At 38.2% G+C, this 17,772-nt stretch overlaps 1 protein-coding gene across 1 annotated transcript in view; it reads left to right on the forward strand.

Moving 5' to 3' along the window:
* The first annotated feature begins 700 nt into the window (after positions 1-700).
* Positions 701-17,772, forward strand: part of usp34 (ubiquitin specific peptidase 34) — a 56,252-nt gene continuing 39,180 nt past the window's right edge. Inside the window, 16 exon segments of the mRNA XM_084099845.1 lie at positions 701-1,023; positions 4,748-4,835; positions 5,867-6,338; positions 9,338-9,388; positions 10,829-10,834; positions 10,836-10,883; positions 10,885-10,942; positions 10,945-10,979; positions 11,070-11,137; positions 12,742-12,934; positions 13,871-13,932; positions 14,010-14,091; positions 14,219-14,311; positions 16,776-16,901; positions 17,045-17,174; positions 17,297-17,427. Coding sequence (XP_083955971.1) covers positions 981-1,023; positions 4,748-4,835; positions 5,867-6,338; positions 9,338-9,388; positions 10,829-10,834; positions 10,836-10,883; positions 10,885-10,942; positions 10,945-10,979; positions 11,070-11,137; positions 12,742-12,934; positions 13,871-13,932; positions 14,010-14,091; positions 14,219-14,311; positions 16,776-16,901; positions 17,045-17,174; positions 17,297-17,427 — 1,686 coding nt within the window. The 5' untranslated portion in view covers positions 701-980.

Below are 17,772 nucleotides of genomic sequence, written 5' to 3' on the forward strand. Positions count from 1 at the left end.
TTTGTGCAAGAGCTTGTCCCAAAAAAAGCTTTTTTTCTTTTTTCAGTGTTTTTAAATGGCGCATCACTCACCAAGACTGGATATGATCAATGCTGAAAACAGCTGCTTAATATTTTTGGAGAAACTGTTACTTTTTATAGAATTATTTGATTAAGATAAAGTTAAAAAAAGACCAACATTTATTTAAAATATAAGTGTTTTGTTACATTATAAATACCTTTAATAGCATGTTGTTCATGCTGAATGAATACTTTTTCTTTCTTTTTTTTACTAGTACCCAATTTGCATTGCAAGGGAATGAAGATGAATATATTCTGTCTAATCTACTATGACCCCGGCCATAACTGTTATACAATCAATTAATTACACAAAAATGGGACCTGTGTGCTTTAGTAGATATATCCAAATTAAACCATCACACGTACACGTGCTCGACTGCGTTTCTCGCGAGATTTCTAAGACCGGAACCAGGCGGAGCTTACGAAAACACCCGATGTGTAACAACGGTCGCCCCTCCCTTTCTCTTTGCTAGTTTTCCGAAAAAGGCCGAACGAGCTGCGAGATGACTCGGCGGAAACAGACGACGTCTCGCCCAACGTCATCCGCCTGCTTCCGAACGACCGCGAACAATCCCGGAAACACCCGAACATGTCCGGGGTCGCCGGCGGAAACCACCGAAGTGTAACTCCCGTCCCTGTTCATCATGGCTGCCGTATGTGCTAGTCTGCACAGTAACGCTCTGCTCGGAGACTGACTCTCCGCTCCTTTAGTGCCTCACATTTACTGTCTTTACCCTCGACATTTCGGCAAATAATCCCGCTTGCATGAGCCCAAACCTCCCTGGTTGTGTTGTCTCAAAATAACGAGCATTCATCAAGCATTTCGTCGGGCCTTAAACACCCCCTTAAAAAGACAGAGAGAAAAACAGGCAACATTTTATTTCTCCAATGGTCTGAATACACTTTCCGCCTTTATGAACCATGTGTGAGAACTGCGCCGAGCTGCTGGAGGTGCTCAATGAGAGTAAGTCAACTGCATTTTTATTTTCGTGTGAGTGTGTGTTTGTTGTGTTTTTGTAGTTGTTTGCAGCAAGTTGTTAGCATGACTGTTCGAGCATGCGTCTCACTGCCTCACATCAGTGCAGATTTTCATGTTTAATATTGAATCTTCCACACGTTTGCCAACATGTGCAATCATGAGAGCTCTCAAGCACCCTTTGGCTGTCATTATTTGTGTTTTGTTTGATTTCGAGATCTGTTTTTATTAACGCGATGCTATCAGAACGTGTTAGCCTCTCATAATTTCAGCATTAAATCGCCAATCGAGATTAGCAACAAAATCTGTTGTTTAACGTTACTCTAAACGGAAGCACCAGAGAACATTGCCGTGTTTGTTGAACATCGGTTTGTTTTCATATGTTTGGAGGCTGATGGGAAGTTGAACTGACATTAGCATTAGCATTAGCAGAAGTGTTTTTGACATTGTCATCCTTTAAAATGCACACAGATCAACATCTGAACACCCAAAACAATCCCAATCGCGCTGTAATTCCGCTCGACCGAGTGGTTTATGATGGATGGAGTGATCTGACAGTCGGGATGAGTGTGTTTTTGCAGTCTTTGGCCCGCTGATGGCTGCCGGACAGGAATCGGACAGTTTTTGTGTTTGTGGGCTTTGTTGGATGGAGAGAGAGAGTGTGATGTGGATCAATGCGCTTTCTTTGCTTCAGTACTGATGTCTTGGTGTGTAAAAACAGTGACTGATGATATAGCTGATGTGCAGGGATGATAATACCATAGTTCTTTGATGGATACTATTGTACTGAAGGTTTACCATGGTATTGGTATGCCATCTTAAATCATTAAGCCATCTTAAATCGTTAAGTTACTGTGAAAAATTAAGAAAAAAACATGGCCTGTTGGTGTAGTTATGATATCAGATGGTACTTTGGTGTAAAACATTATACTACTGCAGTATTTGCATGGTAATCCAGTGGAATTACTACGGTACATGCCAAAAACATGGTATTCTGGTGGTAATGATGGCACTCCTGATATATACCATGGTACTGAATGATTTCCACATTGATATAGGCTACTCCAAAAGAATACAGTAAACATTCACATGATAATGTAAAAAAAAAAACATGTTGCCATGTTATAAACAGTAGACTATGTCCAAAAACATGGTATTATAACGATACCGTAACCAAAATGCAAAATCCATGGCATCACTGTAGTAACATGTCCAAACCCAGAATCATCAGCATGGTGTTTTGGTGCTGTTTTGTTGGATTATAAGTGAGTTTGCTTTATTAACTCTATCAGATGGAATCTCACAGGTGTTGTTCGGCTGTCATCACGTACTGAAGTGTCGGATTGTCATATTTGCAGCAAAGCCTGAAGGTGTTGCTTCTCTGTTAGGATGGATGTCATGGTTCGTCTCAAGCAACGAGGATGAGCTTTGTGCAAATCTGTTGTGAAGCTGCAGTTATACACACTTCTGAAGCGTTATACACACTTCCCTCCTATAGGGAGAGACGGTTGCTACATGTTCTGGTGCGGTCATGTGATCTGTTTAATGTTCGTATTGTTTTTGATGGTGGATAATAAAGTCTAAACGTGTTAAACGTCGATGCTGCTGCTTTTTGTGAATGATTTGATGGTGTGTTTTGTGAGTTCTCAGGAGTGTGTTTGACATTCAGGCATGTCTCGTGTCCTAGTGAGTGGCAGCCCCATATGTGCATGTGCAGCTTAACCTTTGACCTCTCAAACGAGGTGCTGTGTGTGTCGATAGGCAACATAAACACACGCTTTATTTGTGTGGGCTGGAGACGGTGTTAATCTGACAGTCTGCTGTGTGTGTGTGTTCAGGAGAGATGTTTTCCATCTTAATGCAGTCTTAAGTGTGTGTGTGAGTGTGTGTGTCTGTCTGTCTGTGTCTGTGTGTTTGTCTGTCTGTTTGTGTGTGTGTGTGTGTGCGTGTCTGTGTGTCTGTTTGTGCGTGTCTGTGTGTCTGTTTGTGCGTGTCTGTGTGATGTGAGTGTGTGTTTGTCTGTGTGTGTGTGTGTGTGTGTGTCTGTTTGTGCGTGTCTGTGTGTCTGTGTGTGCGTGTCTGTGTGATGTGTGTGTTTGTCTGTATGTATGTATGTCTGTGTGTGTGTGTGTGTGTGTGTGTGTGTGTGTGTGTGTGCGTGCGAGTGTATGTCTCTTTCTTTGTGTGTGTGTGTGTGTGTGTGTCTCTCTTTCTGTGTGTGTGTGTGTGTCTCTCTTTCTCTGTGTGTGTGTCTCTCTTTCTCTGTGTGTGTGTGTGTGTGTGTGTGTGTGGGCGCGCACTCCCTGTATTTGTCAGCAGACATCTGTTTATGCACACTCTGTAATTTCACATTTTCAGAAAGGTCAGAAGCAGTCAGACGGTCACTAAACCAGTTTTGCCAGACATCATAAAAAGTCATGAATCACATCACATTTTAATTATATATTTTAAAGGAATAGCTCTTGTCCTTCAATATAAAACAGTTCTCCGTCATCATTTACTCACACTCATGACGCTCCAAACCCGTTAGACCTTGATTTAAGATGATTCAAACTGTTCACACTGGTTTTACTGTGCAACAGACGGTGACCTTTGAATGTTCTAAAAGGTCAAAAATGCACCATAAATGTAGTCAATACGGCTTGTATGCTGTATTTGAAGTCTTCTGAAGTCATGTGATAGATTTGTGTGAGGAACAGACCCAATTTAAGTGATCATTTCCTGAAAATCTTCCTCTCTATCCAAGCTCTTGTAACCTGTTTTTGTGTTGCATATTCAAACTTGCTTAATTTCAATTGGTTACAAGTTACAATTGGTCTTTTCTCACATAACTTGTTTTTGTAATCTAGCACACAGAGCGATTTTAGAGCTGTATGGAAAAGAGCAGCATGAACATTCTTCAAAATATTTTCTTTTATTTTCCACAGATCATATGACAGAACATTCATTTTTGAGTGAATTATTCTTATAAGTCAATAAGGTCAGACTGTTTTTTTCCTGAAATCACCAAATAATGTAATTCATTCAGTCAGTCAGTCTGTGTGTTGTTTTTCTTTCTTTTTTTTTTCTGTGCTTTTGAGCTTTCAGAATAACGGCTTTGATAACGGATCCTTATATCAAACTGTTTCTCAGCCGGCATCAACACAATGCCCTGAATTGTTACTCTAGAGCTGTGTGGAAGCGGCAGAGAAAAAAAAAAGACAGGAAAGCCGTTTTAAAGAAAGAAAGAAAGAAAGAAAGGAATAAAATCTCATGTAGGTCAAGCTGCTCGAGTGAACTTTACTACCCCAAGGTAGCGTTCCCAAGTCCAGCAACTCCCTCGTCGCCATGGAAACTAATAATTGTGCTGTGTGTGTGTGTGTGGCAGGGAGAGACAGGGCACCTAAATGGGTGTTAAGGTAATGCAAATCAGAATGTCATGTGATCGTCTGTAATGACTGTTTGTTATTGTGTAAAAAAAAAAAATCTGTGAAATTTACTGTAAAAAAAGGTTAAAAATATCTCTAACATAAAGTGTGTATTCTGTGTAAGTTGTGTTTTAGTTTTTGTGCTTGTGTTTGTTGTGCGTCTCTAACACTGATCTGATCTCAGACAGTCCCAGGACCCTGTAGCCACTTCATTAACGGTTTTCTTCTATCTCTGTGTGTGTGTGTGTGTGTGTGTGTGTGTGTGTGTGTGTGTGTGTGTGTGTGTGTGTGTGTGTGTGTGTCAGTCTCGGATGCAGACAGCTCAGACGGCCTGCAGCTGAAGAAGGAACATGCCTTAAGAGTCTTCGCTTACATCAGCACATGGACACAGAGGTCAGCACTCACTTCAAACACTCATTCATTTCTTTTCCACTTTATTTGAGTCAACATTTTTTACCCAAAGTTACTTTTTATGGCATTCAAGATATTTTTAAATACTAATTTATTTTATGGTGAAATATTATAGTAGTAATATTTCTGACTTTGTTTTTATTTAGTGATTTTTATTTTGTAGCAGTAATAAAATTGTTCAACTCTACAAAAAAGCACAGCCAACCTGGATTTTTCTTTTTAATTGCATTTTTAATTGCAATCACAATTTTTATCAGAAAAATCAATTGCACCCCCCCCCCCCCAAACTGTGCAGCTCTAAATTCACTTATTCAATCTCTCACACATTCATTCAAACAATCATTCCCACTTTCATTCACTGATTCACTTACTGATTCGTTTATTTATTCGCATTCACTCACCGATTTGCTCGCTGACTCACTCATTCATTTATTCTCTTGTTCACTCGCATACTGTCTTAATTTATTCATTCATTCACTTTATTTCTCATTCATACACTGATTCATGTGTTTTCAGCTTCATCCTGCATCATGTTGTTGTTTACTTTGTCATCATGGCTGTTCATTCATAGAAGAATGTATGATCGGTGTTGTTTGACCTTTGACCTGCTGTAGATCAGTGTGTTGAGCACATTAAGAACTTTGGCCCTGTCCCAAATGGCACCCTAAAGCCCTGGCGGTTATCCTCCGAGTCCACACTTAGCGTAACTCTGCTTTGACTGTCAGGTAGAACAGTCTTCAGCGCAGGCTCGGCAAAAGTGCACATTATTGACTCTCGAGCACCCTTCAGAAACCTAAAATGGCAAATTCGCACATGCGGTGGCCATTATAATTGCACATGAAGTGTGCCATTCGGGACAGGACCTTTCCCTGTGGATCTATGGAACATGTGTGTTAAACCATCCTTACGGTCTATCTTCTTGGTAGCTGAAAGCGCCTTTATATTAGCCAAAGTATTATTGAAGGTTGAACTTCAAAATGACGACGGTTGTTTCTCTCTGTGTTCGTTTGCAGGCAGTGTCTGTGCTGTTTTAAAGAATACAAGCACCTCGAGGTGTTCAGCCAACTGGTTTATGCCCTCATTAACTTGGTCATCGCCCAAGTAACCAACCTTCGGGACCGCCTTCGCAGTGGCCATGGCAACAGTAGGACTGAGGGGGTGGAGCCTGAATGGGGCTCCGCCCAGCCACAGCCGTCACCCAATGAGGACGAGCCTCTGAATGTGGAACGGGACTCTGCCGATGAGGACGGTGCAGCAGAGGATGGTGATCAGCACAAGAACCAAAAGCAGGGGGTCAAACCGGACCCCCAGCCCAGGCTCGGTGATCCCGCGGCGGGCGACAGCGGGAACGAGAGCGGCCTGGACCTGTTTGCATCCTGGAGCACAGAAGACCAGGAGAAACTGCTGCTGTGTGCTGCCAAGATCTTCCAGATCCAGTTCCCCCTGTACACGGCCTACAAACACAACACACACCCCACTATAGAGGTAATACATACTCGTGTATATACAACGCTCTGTGTTTTCAGAAGTGTTTTCCTGAGGCATTTAAAGTCCGCATTAACCGGAATATTAAATGAGAAAAATAAGGGGCGTGGCTTGTTTTTACTCTCTGGGAATTGATTGGATATAGAAAAGTAGGCGTTCCATTTGCTGTCTAAATTAGAGATTACGAAGACAAAAAATGTTTGCGTGTGGGGATCAGAGCTGCACGATTAATTGTTGAAAGATTGCGATCTCGATTCAAACACCCATTCGATCTCATTCCTAAATGACAACAATTCGCCTGTGTCTATTAAACCTTTGACAAAATCACAGCGAACATTCAAATCTGCGTTTGCCGCTGAGCCAGAGAGAGCAGTTATCATGTTTAGGTGTAAAACAGCTTCACAAAACAGTCTTTTCAACCACACAATATCATTATTTCTGTGTTACAGATATTCGGATATAAACACTGATGTCTACGGAAGTTATCATAATAGAGTAAATCACCTTTTTAAAGTAACGTTTGTATCAATTACATCGTTACGCCAGTAGGTGGCGACAGGTGACTGTTAAAAATGTATTTCTCATTGAAACATTAAAGGTCCCGTTCTTCGTGATCCCATGTTTCAAACTTTAGTTAGTGTGTAATGTTGCTGTTAGAGCATAAATAATATCTGTAAAATTATAAAGCTCAAAGTTCAATGCCAAGCGAGATATTTTATTTAACAGAAGTCGCCTACATCGAACGGCCCGTTTGGACTACATCCCTCTACTTCCTTCTTTAATGATGTCACTAGAACCGTTTTTTGACTAACCTCCGCCCAGAGGAATGCTCCCTCAACCGAAATTCGTTTACGTACTTGCGCACTTCTTATAACTTACTGTGTTTACTCAGCTCTTACGGTGATTTTCTGAAGTAAAACTGACGCTTCATCTTTTGTGTGATGTACAATAAACTTTATTAAACTCATCAGTATATGTTTGATCATCATTCGGACCTGGTCCGAAACAGCAGACTTGTAGGCTATTAATATATAATGGATACATACAAGCAGATGACAAATACGTTATAATAACCGTAATTAAACTACTAAACTATACCTGTTCCATCTCTATACAGCACTCTGACTCTGTAGGCATTATTGTCCGACTCGAAATGAACACCGTTACTGAGAGTTTCTGATATTATCATCATTCTGTGAGATGAAATTGTCCTGAGAGACTGAGCGCGAGCTCATGAAGCTCCGCCCCCTGGGCCGTCCAGCAGCAGCTTATTTGCATTTAAAGGGCACACACTAAAACAGCGCGTTTTTCTGAGCCCCAAAAAATGACAATTTAAACATGCTGTAAAAAATGATCTGTTGGGTATTTTGAGCTGAAACTTCACATACACACTCTGGGGACTAGGGTTGGGCAACGATTAATCGCGATTAATCGTATCCGAAATAAAAGTTTGTGTTTACATAATATATGTGTGTGTACTGTGTATAATTATTTTGTATATATAAATACACACATATGTATGTGTATATTTAAGAAAAATTTGCATGTATATACTGTAGATATATTTATACATAATTTATATTATATATGAATATTTTATATATAAATACCACATTTTTCTTAAATATACACATACATACAGTATGTGTGTATTTATATAGACTAAATAACTATATACAGTACACACACATATATTATGTAAACACAAACTTTTATTATGGATGCGATTAATCGCGATTAATCGTTGCCCAACCCTACTGGGGACATCAGAGACTTATTTTACATCTTGTGAAAAGGGGCATAATACGGGACCTTTAATTCAATAGATTCGTTCAAAAACGCTGATTCATTCACTAATGAAACAAGTGAAGTATTTGAGTGAGTCATTCATTGAATCAATCATTTAACCTGATTTTTAAAAAATAATTCATTCAAATTAATTTAACATTTTAAATAGACTGCAGCAATTAATATTTTGTCAGAAACTCTAGGAAATCACATGCTATTTTGTTTACTTTCTCTTTTCGCGAGTGAATCGTGATCTCTGTTTGAAACCAAAAAAATCGTGATTCTCTGTGAGTCTGCATCCAGAATCGTGCAGCTCTAGTGTGGATTAACTTGCATGGGTGAATTGTTTACCACTAGACTAGTACTGTGCGCTAACAAAGTAATTAGGGTCCATTTTGATATTATGCCGACTTTAAACTTGCAATGAAACAGAAGTAAGGTCAGATCTTTTCTTTTGTATTGTGAAAGATGTTCTGTGCATCAGTTGTTGATTGGATGTTGAGATGTGGGCGTTGCACTCAAGTGAATGCGAGCTTGCAGTGGATTGTGGAGGGACGTGGTTTAAGTGGGATAAATTATTCATTTTGATGAAACCATACAGGGTCAAAAAAAGGTAAAAAAAATAAACACGTACATGGATGAATCGATGACAATAATCTAGTACATGCATTTACAAAAATGATTTTTCTTTTTTTTTAAATGTTTTGTACATGACACAAAGTTTCATTGAATATTTGAAGGATTAAGTACACATCGTGTCTTTCTGATCAAGCTCACAGTGTCACAGCCAACTGTAGTGCGATTAACTAAGACGTATTTACACCACATTTTAAAAAGACAAATTATGTCTTTATTCTGACTGAAATCAAACAGTGTTTTTCCTGATCCATCATTGTTGTCAGTACCAAGTACTTGTGCCCATTAATTCTAGTTTATTAGAAAAAAATTCACTGTGGATGTTTTTAATGGCATTTTTTACCTTCTGTTAGTCTCAATCGAGGTAAAATACACACACCACACAAGCATTATACACTTTATAAACCACGTTATACTCTTCCAGTTAGTGCTTTGTTATTCCTGAATGATTTGGATGAACCAAATAACCTCAACACACACAAAAACTGTGTTCTGTGGTTTTTGTAGTTGCTCACTACTGTATTTATTTGGATCGCTCTCTTTTTTTAATATCTGTTTGTTGTTTTTGCCCTCAGGATATTTCGGCACAAGAGAGCAATATCCTCGGCTCTTTCTGTGATATGAATGTAAGTGTCTCTCTCTCTCACGCACACACACACACACGCGTGCACACGCGCACGCTCTCATGATGATGGGCTTGATTACACCGTTTAGAGATAATTTCTGAGCTCAATAGATGCGGAGTGGATGCTGCAGGACTAGACTTAACTGACTTTTAGACAGCTAGGTGTGGCTTGTGTGTGAAAGTACGGGATGTTCTCTGTTTAGATGTTGCTTGGCGTGATTCATCCGCTCCCATGAATCATCACAGGTTTTAGTGATTAAATTTAAGCTATTCATCATTCAAATGCTATGGAAGAACGCTTTGAAGTCTAATAAATGAGGAATAATTTCGGCATGTCTTTGCGGCCTGCGACTGCTTTGACAATCAGTTCATCTGTGGATTATTTCTTATAAGTCTGTGTTAATGTTACACGGTGTGTGCAAAAAAAGATATTTATGAAATATTTAATAAATAATAATTTTTAATCAAACATTTAATGATGAATATATGCACACAAATTACACCATTCACAGTACAGATTTGGATAATAATTATCATTAAACATTACATAATATATTTAATGTATAATAATAATGTTTTATTATTAAGCATTAAATATTATTATATTATTAATAATTATAATTGCATTGTTATTTATAATTATAGTAATAATAATATATTTATAATATAGAATTATAGTTATATATTTTAACTATATAATATATATTAAAATGTATTATAATATATTGTATTAATAGTAATAATTTTAATAGGTCATGTCTGGTTTTCATACACATATTATATTATATTATTAATTGAGATTAATTACATTATTAATAATAATAATTATATTATAATTTTAATAAGTAATAGGTCATATCTGGTTTGCATACCTATAATAATTATTATATTAATTATATTATTATTACTTTTATATTATTAATTAAATTGCTCTTAATAATAATTATATTTTAATAGGTAATAGGTCATGTCTGGTTTTCATACTTATATTATTATTATTATTATTAATAATAATTATGATTAATTACATTGTTATTAATAATAATTATATTATCATTTTAATAGGTAATAGATTTCATCTGGTTTTCATACATATATTATATTATTGTCATAATTTTGATTACTTACATCCTTTATTAATAGTAATTATTATATTTAATAGGTTATAGGTTTTGTCTGGTTGTCATACCTCATATTTTCTGTATTTAATGTTATGTTATAGTTATTTAATAATTTATGTTTAGTCATAAGAATAACTGACACAAGATCCTTTGGGCCTTATGAATCACAAGCTAAATACATTTTTGTGCGAATAATTGTAAAATCTATGCATTTATTTGAATAAAACTGTTTTAATGATTTGATTGAAACCCATTTTTAAAGCAGGATCATGCTGTTGATGAAGTGCTGTCACGTGTGTGTGTGTGTGTTTGTGTTTCAGGACGTGGGAGGTTCCTCTGCACCTGCTGCGATACGTGTGTATGTTCTGCGGGAAGCCACGGCCTCTCTCTGATGAAGGACTGCTTTGAGTTCGGCGCTCCTGACACTCTCCCCTTCCCATCGCACATGCCTTCATCACCATCGTCTCTAACGTGAGTCCGACCTCTGCGCTCGCCCCATCAAACCCGAGTCTGCCGTTGTTTTGACCTGTAACCAATCAGGTGTTTTCCCTGTGCACACAGATCAGAATATGGTTGCACATTCCCGCTGTGATGCAGCACATCATCCCTTTTCGCACTTACGTTATCAGGTAAGACCGCTTTTCTAAACTGCTCCTGAAGGTGTACAATTATTAAATCTATTTAATCTAATCAATCCTGACTGAGTCGCTCAAAGACAAGCGAGACAGAGGCAGAGCAGAATCCAAGTACTCTTAGAAGGAGCGCTGCCGCCCGCCAAGAGTCTGCGCTCGGTTGAGTTGCTAGGAAGAGCATCCCTCACCATAGCAACAGTCGCCAACGGCTCTCCTCACATGACCTTGGGGGCAGCCAGACGGCTGAGAGAGCCGGTCATGTGACTCGAGCCAGACCGGATTAGAGCAGCACAGAGAGAGAGAGAGGGAGGGAGGGAGGGAGGGATGGAGGGTAGGGGATGGAGGGAGGGAGGGAGAGTAGAAGTGTGTTCAGATGGAGAGAGATTTTTTTCAGATGGAGATTTTTTTCTGCTGGCCAAATGTTACGTTATGATGTAATTTAGGAGTTATCATACACACACACACACACACACACACACACACATATATATATATATATATATATAAAATATATGTATATATATATAATAAATGTATAATATTAAATGTACATACCATATAAATATTCATCCACCTAGAAACATACAATCATCCCAAAATTATTATATTATATTTGTATTATATTTTTAATATATATTATATTATATTATATTATATATATTCATCCACTTGGAAAAGTATCCCCACCTCAAAATATTATATTTAATATTATATTTTAAAAGATTATATTAAATCTTCATACCATATAATATCATCCACTATATATAATATTATATTATATTATATTTATATTATATTATTATATATATTATATTATATTATATTATAATTATATAATTCAAATCTACACATTTATATATCATTTAATTTCCATTAATATAATAAAATGCATAATATATATTTTTTTTTATTGAAAGTACATTTCGTTTCTTTACAATAGACAAACCGACTGAAAATCATACAGCAATTATGTTTTCCATTACATTATAAACGTTAAACTGACACATTCAATTGAAAAACAATGCATACCATATAAAATAGCTGATATGTAAAGTAATGATTAAGCCTCTGAAATGCTCTGTCATTGGTCTTTTTTTAAACTTTTACTAGCTTTTTCATGCGCCTGATATATCCTTTATGATAGAAAAGGGATTTTTTGATACACGTCCAATAAAATAATTTTCAGGTTTAATGCAAGTTAAATCTCTGAGTAAAACAAAAACAAAAAAACAAACATACAAATTACAGCAGTGCTCTTATAATAGACGTCTAGAAGTGTTCTGTGTTTTTGAGCTGTAAAGCGCCGTTTTGAAGGAGTCTACTGGACAAATATTTGTGATTACCGGTAGTTGTTTTTATGTGCCAAGCATCAGGATGTATGTGAATCTCTCTCGCTCTCTCTCTCTCTTGCTCTCTCTCTCTCTCTTGCTCTCTCTCGCTCTCTCTCTCTCGCTCTCTCTCTCTCTCTCTCTCTCTCTCTCTCTCTCTCTCTCTCTCTCTCTCTCTCTCTCTCTCTCTCTCTCTCTCTCTCCTCTCTCTCTCTCTCTCTCTCTCTCTCTCTCTCTCTCTCTCTCTCTCTCTCTCTCTCTCTCTCTCTCTAGGTATCTGTGCAAGCTGTCGGATCAGGAGTTGCGTCAGAGCGCGGCGCGTAACATGGCCGATCTGATGTGGAGCACGGTGAAGGAGCCGTTGGACAGCGCGCTGTGTTTCGACAGGGAGAGTTTGGATCTGGCCTTCAAGTACTTCATGAGTCCAACGCTCACCATGAGACTGGCCGGACTGAGCCAGATCACGGTACGAGACGCACAAAACACACACGCCCTTTTTTCATTGTGTCCAGTCTGTGCTTGATTGGTAATTGGTCAGAGCTCAAGTAAAGGAGCTTGCTCTTAATGGGGTTTTTCCGAATATTAAGCAGGTAGTGAGAAATTTGGGTGTTTATTTTGATTCCAGTTTAAATTTTGGATTTCTTGTCCAGAAGTTGGTTCAGTCTTGTTTTCATCAGTTATTAAACATTTCCAAGGTGAGGCGGTTTTAACGATACAGAGAAGCTTATTCATGCTTTTATTTCTTCCCGCCTTGATTATTGTAATGCTTTGTTCTCTTCTTTGAACCATCGCACTTTATCGCGTTTATTATTACTAATAGCCAGATTACTGACCAGAACAAAGTTATTTCATCGTATTACACTTGTTTTAGCTTCTTTACATTGGTTACCTGTTTATTTATTGCTGACATATAAAGCTTTAAGTGGTTTGGCACCTATATATTCTATGTCCACTTTTTCATAAAAGCATGAAAATTGGCACTCTTGTACAGTTTGGCCACCACAAGGCTCCATTTCTGAAAATGTTCAGGGCCGCAAACTGTACATGTGTATCAAGCTTTTATGAAAAAGTGAACATAATTTTCACATATCACCTGGACTAATAGAGCATTAACTATGGAATAGTTTGCCTGTTGATATTAGATCATCTGAATGTGTGTTTGTTTTTAAATGTCGTCTGAAAACGTACTTGTATAGACGTGCTTTTAATATTTTGTGAGGTCTTCTGTGTATTTTGGGTTTTGATATTTTTTGTTTCTTTATGCACTGTGTATAGCTCTTCATTAATGTATTTTAATGGTTGTGTTTTTCTATTGTGTAAAGCACTTTGTGCATTGTTGCATTAAAGGTGCTATATAAATAAAATTGTGCTTACTTACCAACCTGTGCTTGTGTTTCTGTAGAATCAGCTGCACACCTTCAATGACGTGTGTAATAACGAGTCCCTGGTGTCTGACACCGAGACGTGAGTGTTTCGACTCCACTGCTATTAGTAGTTCGGTCAAGCTGGACCTCTATTGACATCTTTGTTTCATCTCGCAGGTCGATAGCGAAGGAACTCGCGGACTGGCTCATCAACAACAATGTTGTGGAGCACATATTTGGACCAAATTTGCACATTGAGGTGAGGAGACTTTTGCACTAAAAACATCACTCATATTTATCCTTGTAGTTTTTTGGTTGCATGTCTAGTTCTCTCTTGTTGCTGAGGTTTATTACTTCTGATTGTGCTTGTATTGTTTCTGCTGTAGATTATTAAACAGTGCCAAGTGATCCTGAACTTCCTGGCAGCCGAGGGCAGACTGAGCACTCAACATGTGGACTGTATATGGGCCGCCGCTCAGGTACACACACACTCACTCACTCACTCACTCACTCACTCACTTAGAGCCCTGCACGGGCCTCAAATCTAGGCCCGAGCCCGGCCCTGGCCCGAGACGCTCAGGCCCTAGCCCGACCCGTGTCCGACAGCTCATCAGAATTATCAGCCCGAGTCCGACCCGAGCCCGTTTTTTTTTTTTTTTTTTTTTTTCACAGTGGCAGACTGCCATTAAAATATGTCTGTTTTGTTAGTTATGTTTCTTTTCTTTTCATTTCTTTATTAAGCTAATTTAGACAAATGTTTGAAGCATTTAAAAAAAAAAATGACGGCCAAGCAAGCCGAGCCAACAGCGAGTAAAACATGTTTGATCAATTTAGCCTCTCAAATCAACGCTAATACTTTACTTAGCTACAATAAAATCCATAGATATAAAACACTTCAAGCATATCACACAGACAGTTTAATGTTTATTTATTAAACCACAGTGAGTAATTTTTTTTGAAATACTGAGGCAGGCTCAGGCTGCTCGCAACAGCGCTCGCAAACGAAATGAGCAATAGTCAATCTAAACAAATTAAATAAAATAAATCAAAAAACAAACTTGCAGGTTATCTTACCTCAAAAATGCACCACAGAACATGGCCATTCTTTTTTCCAGTAGTTTCCAACAGTTAAATGAAAATAAAGTCCATTCGAACGAAAAACGAAAAACATCAGTAGTTTCCAACAGTTAAACGAAAATAAAGTCCAATCAAACTAAAAGTTAGAACAGTCTCTTACAGAGCATCGTGGAGAAAAAGAATAGCATCCACAGTGGAAGATTTTAACCCAGTCCTCTCTTCTATCATTTGCGATTTTTCTCTTAATATTCTCCATTATTTGCACATGAGGTGAATCGTTGGTTCAGCTGACGGGAAACCACCTGTGTGTGCGTGTGCGTGCGTGCGACTGTCATGTCAATCATATGTCAGTGTAATTATAAGATTATGAAAGTTATGAGGTTATTAAATGTCTTTCTATGTTTGTTTTTCTATCGTCGACGTCAACTTCTCATATTTTTTTTTATTAATGTCTAAAAAATATAAAAAGAAGGATAACTCAAAAAAGGCCCGAGGCCCGGCCCGCATGTGAACTATGACGTGAAAATTGGCCCGAAGCCCGGCACTAGGGGCGTAAAAAAGTCGGGGCCCGTCGGGCTCGGGCTGAAATGCAGGGCTCTACACTCACTCACTCACTCACTCACTCACACACACACACACACACAATCACTCACTCACTCACTCACTCACTCAGACACTCACTCACTCACTCACTCACTCACTCAGACACTCACTCAGACACTCACTCAGACACTCACTCAGACACTCACTCACTCAGACACTCACTCACTCAGACACTCACTCACTCAGACACTCACTCACTCAGACACTCACTCACTCAGACACTCACTCACTCACTCACTCACTCACTCACTCACTCTCACACTCACACACTCACTCACACTCACACACTCACTCACTCACTCAGACACTCACTCACACACTCACACACACTCACTCACTCACTCATTCAGACACTCATTCAGACACTCACACACTCATAATTATAATAATAATAATAATAATAATAATAATAATAATTGATTACTGACTATATAATAACAGCAATATAACTAATAAATGCAAAATAACTTTTATTTTTTATTTAATTACTGAATGTTGCCTTTTGTAAATGTTGCATACTATGTTCTAAACTTTTTTTTTAAAGCATTTTTATTTTTTTATTTCTTTTAGTGAAACACATGCAAAAGAACAGAACAGAACAGTCAGGTCACCAGTGGTATCACATACAATTATGATTTTCATATGCAGTTAGCTTCATATATCGGGGGTTACTTTCCCAATAATTCCAGGAGAAAGAGAGACATAAAAAATACAGGGCAGGTAAGAACAAAAATTGGCAGGCAAATATTTAGTCCATTCAGTCCCCTCAAAAACACACAAATCCAGTATTTTTTTATTGATCAAATAATTCACATACAGAAAAATAGGAAATGACTATCAATATGATAATACTGAAATATTGCTAAAGTGTGGAGAGGAAGAAGAAAAAAACACTTAAAAAATATATATATATATATAAAAAAACTACTTAAAATGACAAAAACACAACAAAATTAATAAAACTTAACATAAAAACCGACAATATAAACACAGGCTTTCAATTCAAAATATTTATTGATAATATAATAGTACATAAATACTAAAATAACACTGCATACTATGTATTGAATAATAGACGCTTTCCTTTAGAGCTGTTACTATTGTTGCCATTTGTAAGAGGTTTTACTATATTTTCGAGTAGATTCTGCCCTCTTGATACAAGTCAATGAAAACAAGAACACACACACTCTCTCTTTCTCTATTTGGCCTTTGTGACTCATTTATTTGCCTCATTAACTCTGTGTGTCTGTGTGTTTTCTGTAGCTGAAACACTGCAGTCGCTACATCCATGACCTGTTCCCCTCGCTCATAAAGAACCTGGACCCGGTTCCCCTGCGGCATGTGCTCAGCCTGGTGTCAGGGTTACACCCCAGCGCACACACCGAACAGGTACGCAGTTCAGTCACATGCTCAGATGATTTGTGATTAACATTAACACACTCGTTTGAGCTCTCACTCTCATACGTTGGTGAATTTTGAGACTGACTAAAGTAAATGTATTTGTGGTTGCTGAGTTGTTTCTCTGTGCGCAGACGCTGTATTTGGCGTCCATGTTGATCAAGGCCTTGTGGAATAACGCCCTGGCTGCCAAAACTCAGCTGTCCAAACAGAGCTCCTTTGCCTCCCTGCTCAACACCAACATTCCCATGGGCAACAAGAAAGGTGCGTGGCTTCATGCCACAGATTTAAGATTTATCTCAATTTGAAGTTGGCATCGATGAACGCTAAATGTGGATTCTGTTCACAAAATACTGAATTAGACACTTCTTGTTGTATTCTTACAGGTTCTCCTGCAGGAAGCCCAGAGAGCAGTGACAACAGCGACACGCATCACAGTGGAGGAAGTGACATGGAGATGGACGAGCCAATCATGAGCAGCGGAAAACGAGGGCAGCAAAGGCTGTCGGACACAGAGGTAACGATCGCACATATTCCAAAATACTTCATGAAAACAAGTGTCATTCAGCTTAATTTAGGTTAGGGCTGCACGATTAATCGCAATGAAACCGCACGCGATTTGGCAAAGGCTGCGATTATTTTATGCGCAGCTTGTCAGTGCAGCGGCTGATCGGTAGTAAATGCTGCTCCATCTGAACACCAGAGGGCGTCTCACACACACACGCCAAATATGCCCTGCAGAAGTAACATAACACAATAATAGCCCTGATTCAGGTGTTTTTTGCTAGTCAAGTAATTTAGGTGTTTTTTGCTAGTCAAGTAATTTAGGTGTTTTTTGCTAGTCAAGTAATTTAGGTGTTTT

Source organism: Abramis brama, assembly GCF_963993115.1.
Source record: "Abramis brama genome assembly, chromosome: 2".
Classification (NCBI taxonomy): domain Eukaryota; kingdom Metazoa; phylum Chordata; class Actinopteri; order Cypriniformes; family Leuciscidae; genus Abramis; species Abramis brama.